Genomic DNA, 14950 nt, shown 5'->3' with positions numbered 1-14950 from the left:
TGGGCAAATTGAGCCTCAACAACACATCAGTTGCAATTTCGCAATGCCCTCCCCTGTTGTCTCTGACTCCCTGTATAGCCCAATAGACCCCAATAAACTCTTCCCAATAAACTCATTGTGAGGGACACGGTCATGGTAAACATAATGCAGGCAGACACTCTTCTGTTTAGCACCAGACATCTTGAGTACCATCAACAATTACTGAAAATTGTACAATCGGGAGACCTAATCTCAGTTGCAATGCCTCGAATGACTGTATTGGCCATGATGTTCAGAATTTCATTCTGTGCTTTGGGGCCTGTGTACCTTGTGGTACGCTGTTAAAACCACTTCAGTAAAATGGGATCATCCTCTTCTGCCCTAAGTTTCAAAATCTGGTATAAATTCCAACCGTCATCCGTGTGGCCTCTAAAGGCTTGTCCCCGTCTTTCATTGCATATGATTAATATTAGTGTGATTACATAGTTATGTTTAAAGTGATATATTGGGGGTGACAAATCATATTTTTCCCAGAATGGGGGGGTTGTTTAAATTCTACAAAATCTGCCAAACAAGACATGCATTACTGCTTTTTACAGTTACAAACTTGTAACTTATTCGAAAGCCATTGTATTTAATTTTAATATACACATAGCCTATCCTGTACTTCACTTTCATGTGAATAACTAAATGTCAAGAAAAGTTACTCTGCTCCCTGGTGGTAACCAAGAGCTAAATGCTGATTATATTTGTTGTTGTTCGCAAGAGCGTTCATTATTTTCAAAGCAGTAAAAATGAAACGCCATCGATGAAGAAATAAGTTTGCATTTATTAGACAAACCAAACACAGGTTCACATCCAGTGAGAATATGGAAACATTTCATGGGATGAAAATAAATATACAAATTGTTCCTTTCAATACATTATTTTGTTATTACACAACATAAGTCTCATGCTTCAATTGGAACTGTGCTTTTAGCATTTTGCTATGAACAACCCAATGACAACTAAACAAGGAAGCAGATCACACAGTATTCAAGATCAATGCATTGTTTCAGATTTTAAAACATAAATTTTACATTTCATTTTGATATCAGACCAGTAAGAGTGCACTGTAAACTGACAAATGTAACATCTAAAAGTCTGTAAGTTAAAAAACATACCTTGTAACATTGTGGAAATAAAATGTATGTCATTCCTGAATAACACTTGCATTTATTTCCTTGTCTGATATGCATATGAATGCATGCTGCTCTTAATTAAATTGATGGGTGTCTGTCATTACAGAATAGCATGGTGGTCTTCGCAAGGTAAACCGATTGGAATTACTCGTTACTTTTTGTGATGCAACTATTCAACCTGATGTAGCACACTAACACATGGGAGATCTACAAATTTGGAGTAGCCAATAGAACCCTTTGTATTTCAGACAAACCAGGTGACATACATATGACCTGGTTGTAATCTTAGTATGAAACAATCCCATTTGTATTTCCTCGTAATAAAAAATTGGTGAAGGTAAATAACTTTGATGAGAGTAGTATTAATGAAGCACTACTGTTGTCGACATGTTTCAGGCCATAAAAAGCTGCATTCAATGTTAGTAGGCTGCCTTTGAAATATCTCCAAGAAAAACAGCCATTGCAAAAAATAATATTTCAAATGAACTTCAAAACGAGACAGTAATGCTTAGTTAAAATAGGAGTTTTGAAATGCAGAACATTTATGAAGTAACAATTAATTGTTTGTTTTGCCTTATTTGTGTAAGCAGTTTATTACTTCTTCAATTATTCATAAATTGTTATTGTCTTTACAATATAAAACATGATAAAAGCAAACATTTCCATATATTGTGTGTTGGGCTGCCGAGGTTGTGGTACTGAATCTAATTCAAAGTACACATATGATACGTTGGAGTAAAATACAGTTACAGCTCACCTATCGAAGGCACCAGACATCTGTCTGATGCTACTTCCTGTCAGTTCGGATGCAGTTCAATTGACTTACAGTAAGAGCACTTAACACATGGTTGGTGTTTGTATGCAACTTCCTTTTAAGGCAAATAAGGAAAACACACTGAAAATGTGTACTGAGGCGCTAAAGGTGACACAAAGTCTGCGTCCTAAATGGCACCCTATTCCCTATATAGTGCATTACTTTTGATCAGAGCCCTATGGGCCCTAGTGAAAAATCCCACCCTATATAGGGAAAAGGGTGCATGGTGTCATTTGGGATGTAGACAAAATAAAACTACGGTCAGTTTAGCTGTAAAATGGTACATTGGGGAACCTGTTCCATTTTGGGGGAGTGCATTATCATATAAACAGAGATAGCAGTTCAACTTCCAACAACCATTACATCACTGAGTCAGAGAAACACAACCAGTGGATCAAAATAAGAGGGCAATCTTCAATATGTGAAATATGACCATCTACCTTGAAAAGGCTCCACGATGTAATATCTACACTGCCAATCAGTCAAGCAATTCTTATAGGAAATAGAGGACATTCAGACAAAAACATGTTAGCCCTGCCTAGCCCTTTTGGAGTGGTTCACTTTAGGTTGGCATCTTTTAAAAAGTTAAAAGGAAAAACCGTAAGCAAATACAAATGTTAGGTTAAATGTTCAGAAAATAAAAAAGTAAAATCTTTCCTTAGTGGCTCCTTGATCTTACCCAGTAGTGATCATATAGTGGGTGTAAGTCTCCTTCCTGTTTCTCATCTCATCCAAAGGTCAAGAGGGTGATGTCATCAGTAGTGCTCATGGGAAATAATATCAATGCAACACACAGCCACCAGAGTCTAGGTTTTTACCTGGGAATGGGTGAGCATGACAATGGTTATGGCTTGCGATGCTGCTTGTGCACAAATGAATCTGGTTCTAGGAACCAAAAGGTTTCAAATGACAAGTTGGGTTCTGCAGCTCTTCAGAGTCAAGTTCCAAAAAAGGAGTACTTGGGTTCTAGAGTTCTTCATAGTCTCCACCCTCTCGATTTTCTGACCCCTCCCCTCCGGCCAAGAAATCCTCCAAGTCATCCACATCCCCGGTTTTCTTGGTCCGAGATTTCTTCTTTTTCTTCTCTTTGTCATCTCCTGTTCCTGTCTCATCTTTCTCTTTTTTCTTGTCCTTTCTATGCTTCTTCTTGCTGCTCTTCTCCTCCTCCTAAAAAAAAGGCAGAATAATTTCACAGAATGTCAGATTTTTTTTCTTCTCCAAATGTATGCCTACTATGCTGTATACAGTAAACACTCGCCACTTCACTAGACAAGATAACCATCTGAAAAGACATCCACTCCCTTACCTCTTTGTTTTTCTTCTTCTTTTTCTTCTTTTCTTTTGAGGAGTGTTTGCTTTCCTTCTCTGAAAAGCAAGTTGTATAATTTGAGCAATAAATACAAAGCAATGTTGTTTCATAATGTGATACACTTTGGTACTGTTCTCGGTCATGTGCTACAGTACTATTCTATGGTACTGGGTCATATTCATTAGATAACAAATGGAAGAAAATGGACTGAAACAGGGTAGAACTACCTTAACTCTTGTCCAATAAGACACTTTTTTTTCTTTTTACGTTGCAAACCATTTTAATACAGTATGCACTGATGAATACGACCCTGTTCTCGATATATTTGTGGCAGTGGACTTGCCTTCTAGGTCCTCACTGCTGTCCTTGGCTCTGGGGGCCTCCTCAGTGAAGCCCAAGCCAAACAGGTCTGTCTCATTCTTGCTCTTAAAGGAGGGCTTCAGGACCGGCTTGGCCTTCAGAGGTTCAGGGATCAGAACGGCTGGAAGGATGTCATCATCTGACAGCTCCAGATCAGACAGTACTTCATCCCTGACTGGGAAAACCTCCTGTGGATGGATGCAGAGGGAAATAATGATATCCCACAAGTTCAGACTATCACATATAGATTTTAACCATGTATCCTAACATAAAATAACAATCAAATAATTTATTGAAAATGTGTATTACACCCAAATGTATAAAATCAATATTTCACAAATGCAGCACTACATATTTTACCAGGAAAGTCATTTCTATAGGTTGACAACTACTCAATCTAACCATGATGAATTGTAACTTACAACCCTAAATAACATCCTTTTGCCATAGCTACCTTGGTTATCTTCTGGATGACCACCTCCTGCTCAGACTCAAAATCAGGATCATCCATGATGAAGGAAAGCATCTGTTCAGCAACAGGGGCCTCTGGGTCAGAGTCTGAACCCTCCACCCCAGGGCTTCCCCCCTTCTTTGCTCTGGGTGGGCCTGGCTGGGCGCCTGGCTGCTCCAGGGCTACTGCAGGGATCATGGTGAGGGAGATTGGCTCTGCCTCCAAGAGGACAGTGTTCTCCAGGAGCTGGGAAGCAGGAGTCAAAGGCTCCGGAGCATGAGGCTCCATGGCATGGGGCATTATAGACTCAGTGCCCAGTCTAAAATGGAAAACAAAAATATCACTTACAAACACTGATTATTACTATAAATTACACTACATTAACAAATATGAACGATATAAGAGGGGCGTAAAACAGAAATGAGACTACATTAACAAATATGAACGATATAAGAGGGGCGTAAAACAGAAATGAGACTACATTAACGGATATGAACGATATAAGAGGGGCGTAAAACAGAAATGAGACTACATTAACGGATATGAACGATATAAGAAATGAGACTACATTAACGGATATTAACGGATATAAGAGGGGCGTAAAACAGAAATGAGACTACATTAACGGATATGAACGATATAAGAGGGGCGTAAAACAGAAATGAGACTACATTAACGGATATGAACGATATAAGAGGGGCGTAAAACAGAAATGAGACTACATTAACGGATATGAACAATATAAGAGGGGCGTAAAACAGAAATGAGACTACATTAACGGATATGAACGATATAAGAGGGGCGTAAAACAGAAATGAGACTACATTAACGGATATGAACGATATAAGAGGGGCGTAAAACAGAAATGAGACTACATTAACGGATATGAACGATATAAGAGGGGCGTAAAACAGAAATGAGACTACATTAACGGATATGAACGATATAAGAGGGGCGTAAAACAGAAAGGAGACTACATTAACGGATATGAACGATATAAGAGGGGCGTAAAACAGAAATGAGACTACATTAACGGATATGCTGGACATTTATTTGGGGCTTACTTTTTCAGCTCTGATTCACGGTCAAGGCGGTCATCCTGCGCGGCAGCGGGTGCTGCTGGTGGTGGGGGTGCTTCCTCCTCATCGCTGGACATGGTGAAGTCTTTACTGGTGAGAAGGCCCAGGGTGCTGGGCTGGGGCAGCTCTTTGTCATCTGGGTCTAGTTCATCCTGATAACCTGCCACCATAGGGTTCCCTCTGTCTTCTCCCTCACTGGGGACACACAACAGAGCATCTAACGTTTTTATTTTCGCCTTCTTAAATATATGTATTTTAGACAGAGCAGAATGGTAGAGGCATTCCAGTGTTCTCTCATCTCCAACTAAAACATTGTTGGTGATTCTTAAATCCTCCTCCACATTCTATTTCAAAGGAAGCGTTGAGTAAATAGAGCCATCTGAAAACTCTCACCACAGATGGCTTCTCCCAGATGGTACTGTGTACTGTTAACTTACAGTAGACATTTTTCATCCAGTAGGGAAGGAAATAACTAGTGGCAATTTTTTTATTTTACTGTTATTTTACCAGGTAAGTTGACTGACATTGTCATTTACAGCAACGACCTGAGGAATAGTTACAGGAGAGGAGGGGGATGAATGAGCCAACTATAAACTGGGGATGATTAGGTGGCCATGATGGTTTGAGGGCCAGATTGGGAATTTAGCCATGACACCGGGGTTAACACCCCTACTCTTACGATAAGTGCCATGGGATCTTTAATGACCTCAGAGAGTCAGGACACCCATTTAACGTCCCATCCAAATATAGACAGGCCCTACATACAAAATGGCACCTTATTCCCTATATAGTGCACGCATTTTCGCCAGAGCCCTATGGGAATAGGGTGCCATTTAAGATGCATCTAGGGACATATAAATAAGAATAAATAGAAAGGTAGTGTCCATTCAAGTCAATGTTGGCATAAAGGGTGACCTGGCGGCCATCGCGAGTGTGCCTTAGGAGCAAAGCAGGAAGTAAAAGCAGGAAGTGTAACGATCAATCTGTGCTGTGATTTGATGAATCAACTAAAATGACATTACAAGAAAATACATTCCATTGCATGAGCCATATCAGGAAGCATCATTTGAATGAACATTCTACATTACCATGGAAATTATTACATAACAATACCGGGAAGACATTGCGAGTGTACCCACAAGTTTACCAGTCAAATTGCCAAGGTTAGAAGTTCCAAGCCCATTCTATTTATTATTATTTCTATGGCCAGGGACACATTCTCATCTGTGAAAGTAAGAACTCTGCTACTGCTTACCTGTCACTGTCCAGTGCAGGTGCTGGCTGGGAGACCTTGACTTTAGAGGGGAGGCTGTCCTCCAGGAAGCTTTTATCCAGACCCTCGTCTGGCACAAAGTCATCCACACTCTGAACTTTAGCAGGACACACAGGGGAAGGCTCTGGCTCTGCAGACAGAGACAAAACAGTGATCAAAAGAGCCTTGATGCGTAAATGGCATCCTATCCCCTATTTAGTCCACTACTCTTGACCTATATAGGGAATAGGGTGCCATTAGGGATTGATCATTTTATCCTTTAACACCACAGACTTACACTGATATTGGTACTGTGATAACTCACCTCAGAATCCATGTTTTTACCAGCAATACATGAAAACAACCCAGCACAAATGAGGGGAGAATCTAGAGCAAACAGAATGCTTAAAACCTGCTAAACTGTATTGGGCTAAAAGATCAATGTTACCTCCCTCAATACAAAGTGTTGTTCTGTAAAACTGTCAAAAAGAATCTGGCGGTTACCACATGGAAGGTTCTAGCATGCAGTTTTCCTTAATTCAGTTTTTTATTAATCCCCTCAGATGAGATTCTAGTGCCAAGCAGTGCAATGGTCCTTACAAATACTTCACAAAAATCCAATCACTCATTCAAAGATTTCCTGTGACTACTTCCTGGTCTAGTACACACAGGTTTTACATGCATAGCTTAGTCCTTTCCTAAGCTTTTTGGATACAATATTGGCCAAAACACACTGTGACAACAAACGGTTAAAAGCAGTGTTTGGCCATCCTATTGCCATTGAACAGAACATTGTCTGTCATTTTCTGTTCATTTCCAGATGATTCTACATGTTAAATTCCCACACCATACAGGTGATCGCTAGCATTCCGTGGCCACTCAGTGCTTCTGTCCATTCGTCAGTGCAGTGTGTGTTTGTTATGGAAATAGTCAAATACTGATGCAGCGACTACTTACCTGGCATGACTGCAGGGACTTCTGGGGCAGGGGCGGAGCCAAAGAGACGTGAGATGAGGCCACGTTTCTGAGGAGGCGGTGCCTGGGCAGGGGGGGATGGTGACGGTCCAAGATGATCAGGACTCCGAGCCTGCGTCAGAGTGGGGGACTGAGGCTCAGTGGTGGGGGAAACCATCCCGGCTGGCAAGGCAGGAGGTGGAGGAGAGGGAGAAGGCGAGAGAGACTGGAGGTTAGGGACCTGGGCAGCGATGGGTGGCTGCTGAGGGGTCCCAGGGCTAGAGCTGCCAGTGGAGGCCCCACTTGGAGGGACGATGGGGGATTGGGAGCCCGAGCAAGGGCTCTGACCGTTGGCTGGACAAGGTGAACCATAGCCTTTATTGCGGGTCTCCGTATTCTCCAAGAAACTGCAAAACAATGGGTGCTGTGTTGTTAGTATTGGCAAATCAGTGCTGCATCAAGGAAAGAAACATTAAAACATTTGCTATAAGTGTTAAAGAACAACACAAATACACTGCTATCAAAGCAAATACACATTGTGATAATCAGTGTACATGCCAAAAACTGATAAAGTTTAAATATCACTGAACACGCCAAACAAACTGATACAGAGTGAAAATATCATATTACATTTCATAGTTTTGATCCTCAGTCTCCTGCTGCACGCAGAGCTCCTCCAGAGTGGCGTCCATGTCTAACTGGTTGGTCTCGAGCTGCCGCAACAGAGTCTCCCTCTGTAAAGATCAACAGAGGCTTGGAATGACTGACCATGAACCAGAGCACTAATACTCCTTTCACAAGCACTCTCAGAAACCCTTTCACAGGGAGTGGGTAGTACTTAGTCTGTGCCTGCTGTATTACTGATGTGATTTCATGACCTCCATGAAATTCACAAGATGGTTATGACCATAGGTATATATTTCATAATACAATGTAGTCAAAGCTAGAACTAACCTGCAGTTGCAGGAAAGGGATGTTGAAAAATCGGTGTAAATATTTCAAGCCAAATCCATTCTTCATAGAGGCTTCAGCGTAGTGAATATAGGAGGAACCCATGGGTCTGCAAGAAACCATCAGTCAAGTATATAGACACAGCTTATGACTACTTGTAATTGTTGCAAAATGTAGGCAACATTCCCCAATTTCCCAAGTGTTCCAAAAATCTTGGTTGGGGGATCCAGGATTTTGTTCTTATTCCCTCCCGATTTCAGGAAAACCAGGACTTTTTTGGGGGGAAAAAATCTTTGCAACCCAAATAAGACTAAAACAGGGAGTTCAGTTAACTACCTATTGAGATTAGCAATAACCTGGCGGATGTCATCAGGTAGGATGACACGGTGGTCACCCATGTCCCTGTGGTTGCCTAGGACACACACTGGAACATGAGTGGGTACTTTGGGTAGTTCTCTCAGGATGTAGTTGAACGTCCTGCAACGACATAAAAAAATAAAAATAAAACAAACTTATAGCTATTGTTTCTCCCTATGTGAAGAATTACAAATGTGTGTCTCCCCATACTTGGCCAAGTTCAAAGTAAATACAATGGTAATCTGTTTCACGCTGTTCTGACTTTGAAGCTAAGCTGAGTCAGATGCCTGCCAGCGACTGTGGGCTAAGTGGTTCATGGCCACACACCGGCTTACTGAGACCTAATCCCCATGCATGTTCCATTAGAGTTCATTGATTTATTAATTGAACCATGGCTCCATCCCAAATGTCCCCCTATTGCCTATGTTGTGCACTACTTTTCACCAGGGGCCTATGGTCTCCTAAATTCTACTTGAATATCTGCCATTTAATGTAAACCTTGTAACTAATGTACTGGACTGTTCTATAATGCACAACACAGACTGACCATTGCTTGGTGATGTCAAACATCATGATCACACCGTTGCAGTTCTTGTAAACGTCAAGGAACTCTGCATCCAAGGCCACCTCGTCAGACTATAACAAATCAATTGTTATTATTTAGATAATTGAAAATAAATGAGTCTTATGAGAATGTGACCTTTGTTTACCACTTACTAGCTACTATACAAAAAGCTCCCCAGTGGGACTCTTTAGATAAGCCAAATAGAGGAATCTTAAACGTGATAGTCACCTCTTGGGGTTCATTCTCCACTTTCAAAGTGTCCCCTCGTTTTTTACCTCGGCCTGTGAGAAAGCAGAATGTCAAGAAGCTGCAATTCAGAACATTAAACTGGACATTACATTGAACTATTGCTGTCAAGCATTACAACCCGAAAAAGCCATGTCATAGAAATAAAATCCCTCGAACAGGCATCCTCATTCAAATCAATGAGTCTGTAATACAGTCAGAGGGGCTATGCCAGTTCTAGTGATTCTATTTCTATGAACCATATACATACAGTATGATTAAACATGGCATTATTTTAAAACAAAAATGTGAATTCCTTTATTTCTAGCTTTACCGTCTGCCAAGTGCAACAAATACAGGATTGCCAGAAGCAGAAAAGCTCTTATGTTCTTATTGGCAAACACATACTCAATTCTCTTCTTTTAAAAAGAGACAGTAGCTCCAGGTTATAGCATACAAAGTAGTCAAACAGTCATTTTCTTGCAAGCAATGAGCAATCTTTTTATTTCAGCCACACTGCAAACTAAGTAACGACCAACCTTCACAAGAGGGACAAACCCAGTGCACATAAGCAAATAATTTCTAGGAACAACAGATGTAGGATCTTAATTTGAGCCAGTTTGCTACAGCAGGAAAATAATCCTGCAGCAAATGTGAATTGTATGTGGATTATAATTGATGGACATTTTTGTAGGGAATGATGGATTTTACGTTAGGGGGAAAAAAAGTGGAAATTACAATCTTCAGAAGCATTTTTAATCCTTAAACACACTACATGTTTTTGCATTGCAGGAAAGTTCTCCTGCAATAGGGAGATCAGATTAGGATCCTACATCAGTGCACACAGCGACTCTCACCTACACCCTCAGGGAGAGGGTATTTTTGGCCTGAGGCAAGTGCAAAAGAGGAAGCAAGAAAAACAACATTAATATTCTGAGGAGAAAAAAATTACACAGAAACAAGATTTATGTATAAACATTTCTCAACAAAAAAATAGTAAAAGTATGGATGGACAATGGGATAATACATGGACACTAATACATCAGTAGAAACAGTAGCTATCAACTGATTGACTCATGAGTCACATACATTCACCCAACAAAGTCATCACACTCACCTTTATCCACCACATCCCACACCTCCACCTTGACCACGTCATCAGTGGCTGAGATACAGAGAAACAGTCATCACAAGCCTCAACTGACAAAGCCTCACATACTAAAGCACAAACTACTATGTACCCCAAGGCTCTGTGCGCACATATGATAGCTGGGAAAGGCAAGTTGGAAAAAGTTGTTTCTGTACTACAGGTGGAATTGCATCATTACCCATGGGTCTCTTTATTAATCACACAGTCTGAGGAGGGAAATTGTTTGAGGGAATAGGCCTACTGTGGTCTGGATGTACACAAGATTGTTTTCACAACCCACTAATGCCACAAAACACTTGTAGGCAAAGCTACTGATCTAGCTAACTAAGCAATACTATTTCTCAAACATAGTAGGCCTAACTGGATATTATTTACCTTTATATGTGCCATGTTCAACTGTGAATTACAGTTGCAGAAGTAGGAAAAGTAAACTTCAGAATTATATATTGTTGGCAGGATTAGAGATCGGTTTTAGCCTGGAGTGAATAAAAAAAATATAGGACTAAAAGCGTTGATCAAGGTGTGAAGTAAAGTGTAGAATCCCAGTTCTCTTACTTTTGTAGTTCCAATGGATGCTGGTTGCCTGGATCTCTTGAGTGGGGACGTAGTCATCCATGAATTTCTTTCCTTGCAGTCGATGCCATAGAGTGCTCTTTCCAGTATTTCTGTCTCCACGGATAACTATTTTCACTTGTGAGAAATAATAAAACAAAGAATGACTAGCCTACCTCTTAATATATGTACAGTAACCTACAGTACCAGTCAAAAGTTGACACACCTACTCATTCAACGTTTTTTCTTTATTTTTACATTGTAGAATAATAGTGAAGACATCAAAACTATGAAATAATACATAACACATATGGAATCATGTAACAACCAAAACAGTGTTAAAAAAAATATTTTATATGAGATTCTTCAAAGTAGCCACCATTTTCCTTGATGACCGCTTTGCACACGCTTGGCATTCTCTCAACCAGCTTCTTGAGGTAGTCACCTAGAATGCATTTCAATTAACAGGGGTGCCTTCTCAAAAGTTAATTTATGGAATTTCTTTCCTTTTTAATGTGTTTGAACCAATTTGTTGTGTTGTGACAAGGTAGGAGTGGTATACAGCCGATAGCCCTATTTGGTAAAAGACCAAGTCCATATTATGGCAAGAACAGGTCAAATAAGCAAAGCGAAATGACAGTCCATCATTACTTTCAGACATGAAGGTCAGTCAATCTGGAAAATGCCATGAACTTTGAAAGTTTCTTCAAGTGTAGTATCAAAAACCATCAAGCGCTATGATGAAACTGGCTCTAATGAGGACCGCCACAGGAAAGGAAGACCCAGAGTTACCACTGCTGCAGAGGATATGTTTATTAGAGTTACCAGGCTCAGAAATTGCAGCCCAAATAAATGCTTCACAGAGTTCAAGTAACAGACACATCTCAACATCAACTGTTCAGAGGAGACTCAGGCCTTCATGGTCGAATTTCTGCAAACGAAGAAGAGCATTGCTTGGGCCAAGAAACATGAGCAATGGACATTAGACAGGTGGAAATTTGTCCTTTGGTCTGATGAGTCCAAATTTGAGATTTTTGGTCCCAACCACCGTGTCTTTGTGAGACGCAGAGTAGGTAAACAGATGATCTCCGCATGTGTGGTTCCCACCGTGAAGCATGGAGGAGGTGTGATGGTGCTTTGCTGGTGACACGGTCTGTGATTTATTTAGAATTCAAGGCAGACTTAACCAGCATGGCTACTACAACATTCTGCAGCGATATGCCATCCCATCTGGTTTGTGCTTAGTGGGACTATCATTTGTTTATCAACAAGACCATGACCCAAAACACACCTCAAGGGCTATTTGACCAAGGAGAGTGATGAAGTGCTGCATCAGATGACCTGGTCTCCACAATCCCCTGACCTCAACCTAATTGAGATAGTTTGGGATGAGTTGGACCACAGAGTGAAGGAAAAGCAGTGAACAAGTGCTCAGCATATGTGGGAACTCCTTCAAGACTGTTGGAAAAGCCTTCATGAAGCTAGTTGAGAAATTGCCAAGAATGTGCAAAGCTGTCATCAAGACAAAGGGTGGCTACTTAGAATCTAAAATATATTTGGATTTGTTGAACACTTTTTTTGGTTACTATTATTTAAACGTTTTGTTGTATTCACTATTATTCTACAATGTAGAAAATAGTCAAATTAAAGAAAAAACGTTGAATGAGTAGGTGTCCAAACTTGTGACTGGTACTGTTTACTATATCATATAATGCTATATGCATAAAAAAAAAATACACAACTTACTGTTGTACTGTACTCCTTTGGCAAAGCGTCTCTGTAAACTATGATTCATGGACTGCATACCAGCGGGGATGTTCTTGTCCCTCGGCTGGCCTGGTTCAGAACCAACTAGCTTCTTCAGAGCTGAAAACATCTCGACAGGAAGCTGATTTTACTAACCCTCAGTCAGAAATGTGTGAAATACAGTAATGTTTGACAGAACCCCCAAAATGATGGAAATTGTGTAATATTGGATGATGATCCAATCAACACAAGTAGGCCTAAGCTATCAATCCAAATTGTCAAAGTAGCACTGCATTACTGTGGTACACAGAAGTAGCACTACACCCCATCTGGAAGATGTAACGTTATTGCCAGGTGGCTAGGCTTGCATATTTCAAGTTCGTTAGGACCAGATTGTTCTACTAAAAGGATTCCCGCAAAATCTCTCAAGGGCAGACAATAACGTTAGCTTGATCAGCCGTTTCTTCTCTCATGTTGTCTTAGGTTACCATCACCTGCCAGAAAGAAACCACAGAAACAATTTTAACTACTTATGTATAATTTCCTCCAGTAGCCTACTTAGCTAGCTAGCTAACGTGAACTAGCTTATTGGGGAGAACCAGGAAAACTGCTTCTTGAAAATTATGATTTTTCAACTGAGCTAAATACTAGTTCATAAACACCAGCATATTTCTAAACGATTGTCAGTAACGTTAATACCAGCATTGCTAACAATTCTTCGTGGGCATCGTCAGCTGATACGTTGTAACAGTTAGCTAGCTAGCCGGCAAACAGTCTGGGGATAGCTAACAAATTAGCTCGCAAGCTAGTGATGCTGATCTACAGTAACTTAGCTAGCTATCAGATATTTCCTCTGTTCATATTCGCTATTTCATCGACGTTTTTGCAATTGCACCTGATATGGTCACACGCTCACCTGTACATCTGCTGCCATTACTAATAGTAAATACTAGCTGGCTAGTTTATATTGACGGCTAGTTAGCATCACGATAAGGTACCGTTAACTAATGTTACTGCTAGCTAGCAAGGTAAATTGGCAGTGCTAATGTCCTAAAAAATACCCACCGGCAATCAAAGTATTCTTCAATGTAACGTTAGCAAACGTGACATGGTTATTTCGAAATCCAGCTCTTGATAAATGTGAAAGACGCTAACGTTACACATTCCTTAGCACTGAACAGCTTGCTCCCTGAGGTGGAATCATTAGTCAAAATAATTTCGTTTTGTAACTAAAAAGAGAGTTTTCTATTGGACAAATTCGTTTACTTCTGTTTAAGAAACGTTTGGCAACAGAATCGGCCAGTGGTTGCTCAGTGGGTTGTACCAGAGAGGAAGAGGAAGAGAGGCCCAACTCGGTGGGAAATCTATCTTCCTCCAGCAGGTGGCGTTTTTCGTTGTTTCACCCACCAAGCAATGAGGTCAACGAGAGAGTGTTGAAATTGGTCAACAAAAAAAATGAATTACTTATTTTTACGTGAGGTTAATTTGATTGAATAGAATTTTCGTAATGCTTAGTACGAGTCTTCTGATATAGTGAACAAAAATATAAACGCAACGTGTAAAGTGTTGGTCCCATGTTTCATGAGCTGAAATAAAATAAAAGAGGCCAAACATTTTTCATATGCACAAAAAGCTTATTTATTTCAAAGCAGACCATGTGTATGCTAGTGTGCTGATGTCAACCTTGTGAACAGAGTGCCCCATGGTGGCGTTGGGGTTATGGTATGGGCAGGCATAAGCTATGGACAATGAACACAATTGCATTTTATCGATGGCAATTTGAATGCACAGAGATACCGTGACAAGATCCTGAGGCCCATTGTTGAGTCATTCATCCACCGCTATGACCTCATGTTTCAGCATGATAATGCATGGCGCAAAGATCTGTACACAATTCCTGGAAGCTGAAAATGTTCCAGTTCTTCCATGGCCTGCATACTCACCAGACACGTCACCCATAGAGCATGTTTGGCATGCACTGGATAGATGTGTACAGCAGCGTGTTCCAGTTCACACCAATATCCA

The 14950-nt window shown here is 40.5% G+C and overlaps 1 protein-coding gene across 2 annotated transcripts; it reads right to left on the bottom strand.

Moving 5' to 3' along the window:
- Positions 1-788: 788 nt before the first annotated feature.
- LOC112265331 (rab-like protein 6) lies at positions 789-14269 on the bottom strand. 2 transcript variants are annotated; one of them, XM_024442507.2, is made up of 17 exons: positions 13991-14269; positions 12926-13419; positions 11183-11317; positions 10595-10642; positions 10335-10364; positions 9481-9533; positions 9235-9323; positions 8667-8807; positions 8334-8439; positions 8010-8113; positions 7383-7786; positions 6429-6576; positions 5159-5368; positions 4098-4413; positions 3627-3831; positions 3281-3339; positions 789-3141 (listed from the first exon to the last, which is right to left on the bottom strand). In XM_024442507.2, the coding sequence occupies exons 2-17, from the start codon at positions 13053-13055 to the stop codon at positions 2941-2943; spliced, it is 2379 nt and encodes a 792-aa protein (XP_024298275.1). In that variant the 5' UTR covers positions 13056-13419; positions 13991-14269; the 3' UTR covers positions 789-2940. The 2 variants fall into 2 exon arrangements, with proteins under 2 accessions (XP_024298275.1, XP_024298277.1); XM_024442509.2 differs by lacking the exon at positions 10335-10364.
- Between the last annotated feature and the right edge of the window lie 681 nt (positions 14270-14950).

The sequence above is a fragment of the Oncorhynchus tshawytscha genome, linkage group LG12 (assembly GCF_018296145.1).
Source record: "Oncorhynchus tshawytscha isolate Ot180627B linkage group LG12, Otsh_v2.0, whole genome shotgun sequence".
Classification (NCBI taxonomy): domain Eukaryota; kingdom Metazoa; phylum Chordata; class Actinopteri; order Salmoniformes; family Salmonidae; genus Oncorhynchus; species Oncorhynchus tshawytscha.
Note: the sequence above shows the minus strand (reverse complement) of the source record. Positions and strands in the feature narration are given on the sequence as shown.

Bases quoted from the DNA above. Each gene is read 5' to 3' on its own strand.
- LOC112265331 (XM_024442507.2), bottom strand. From the start codon at position 13,055: ATGTTTTCAGCTCTGAAGAAGCTAGTTGGTTCTGAACCAGGCCAGCCG. The intron at 10,365-10,594 runs GTGAGTGTGATG...CACTTGCCTCAG, and splicing joins GTGGGATGTGGTGGATAAAG to GCCAAAAATACCCTCTCCCT. The intron at 3,142-3,280 runs GTAAGGGAGTGG...CCTTTTTTTTAG, and splicing joins AGAAGAAGAAAAACAAAGAG to GAGGAGGAGAAGAGCAGCAA.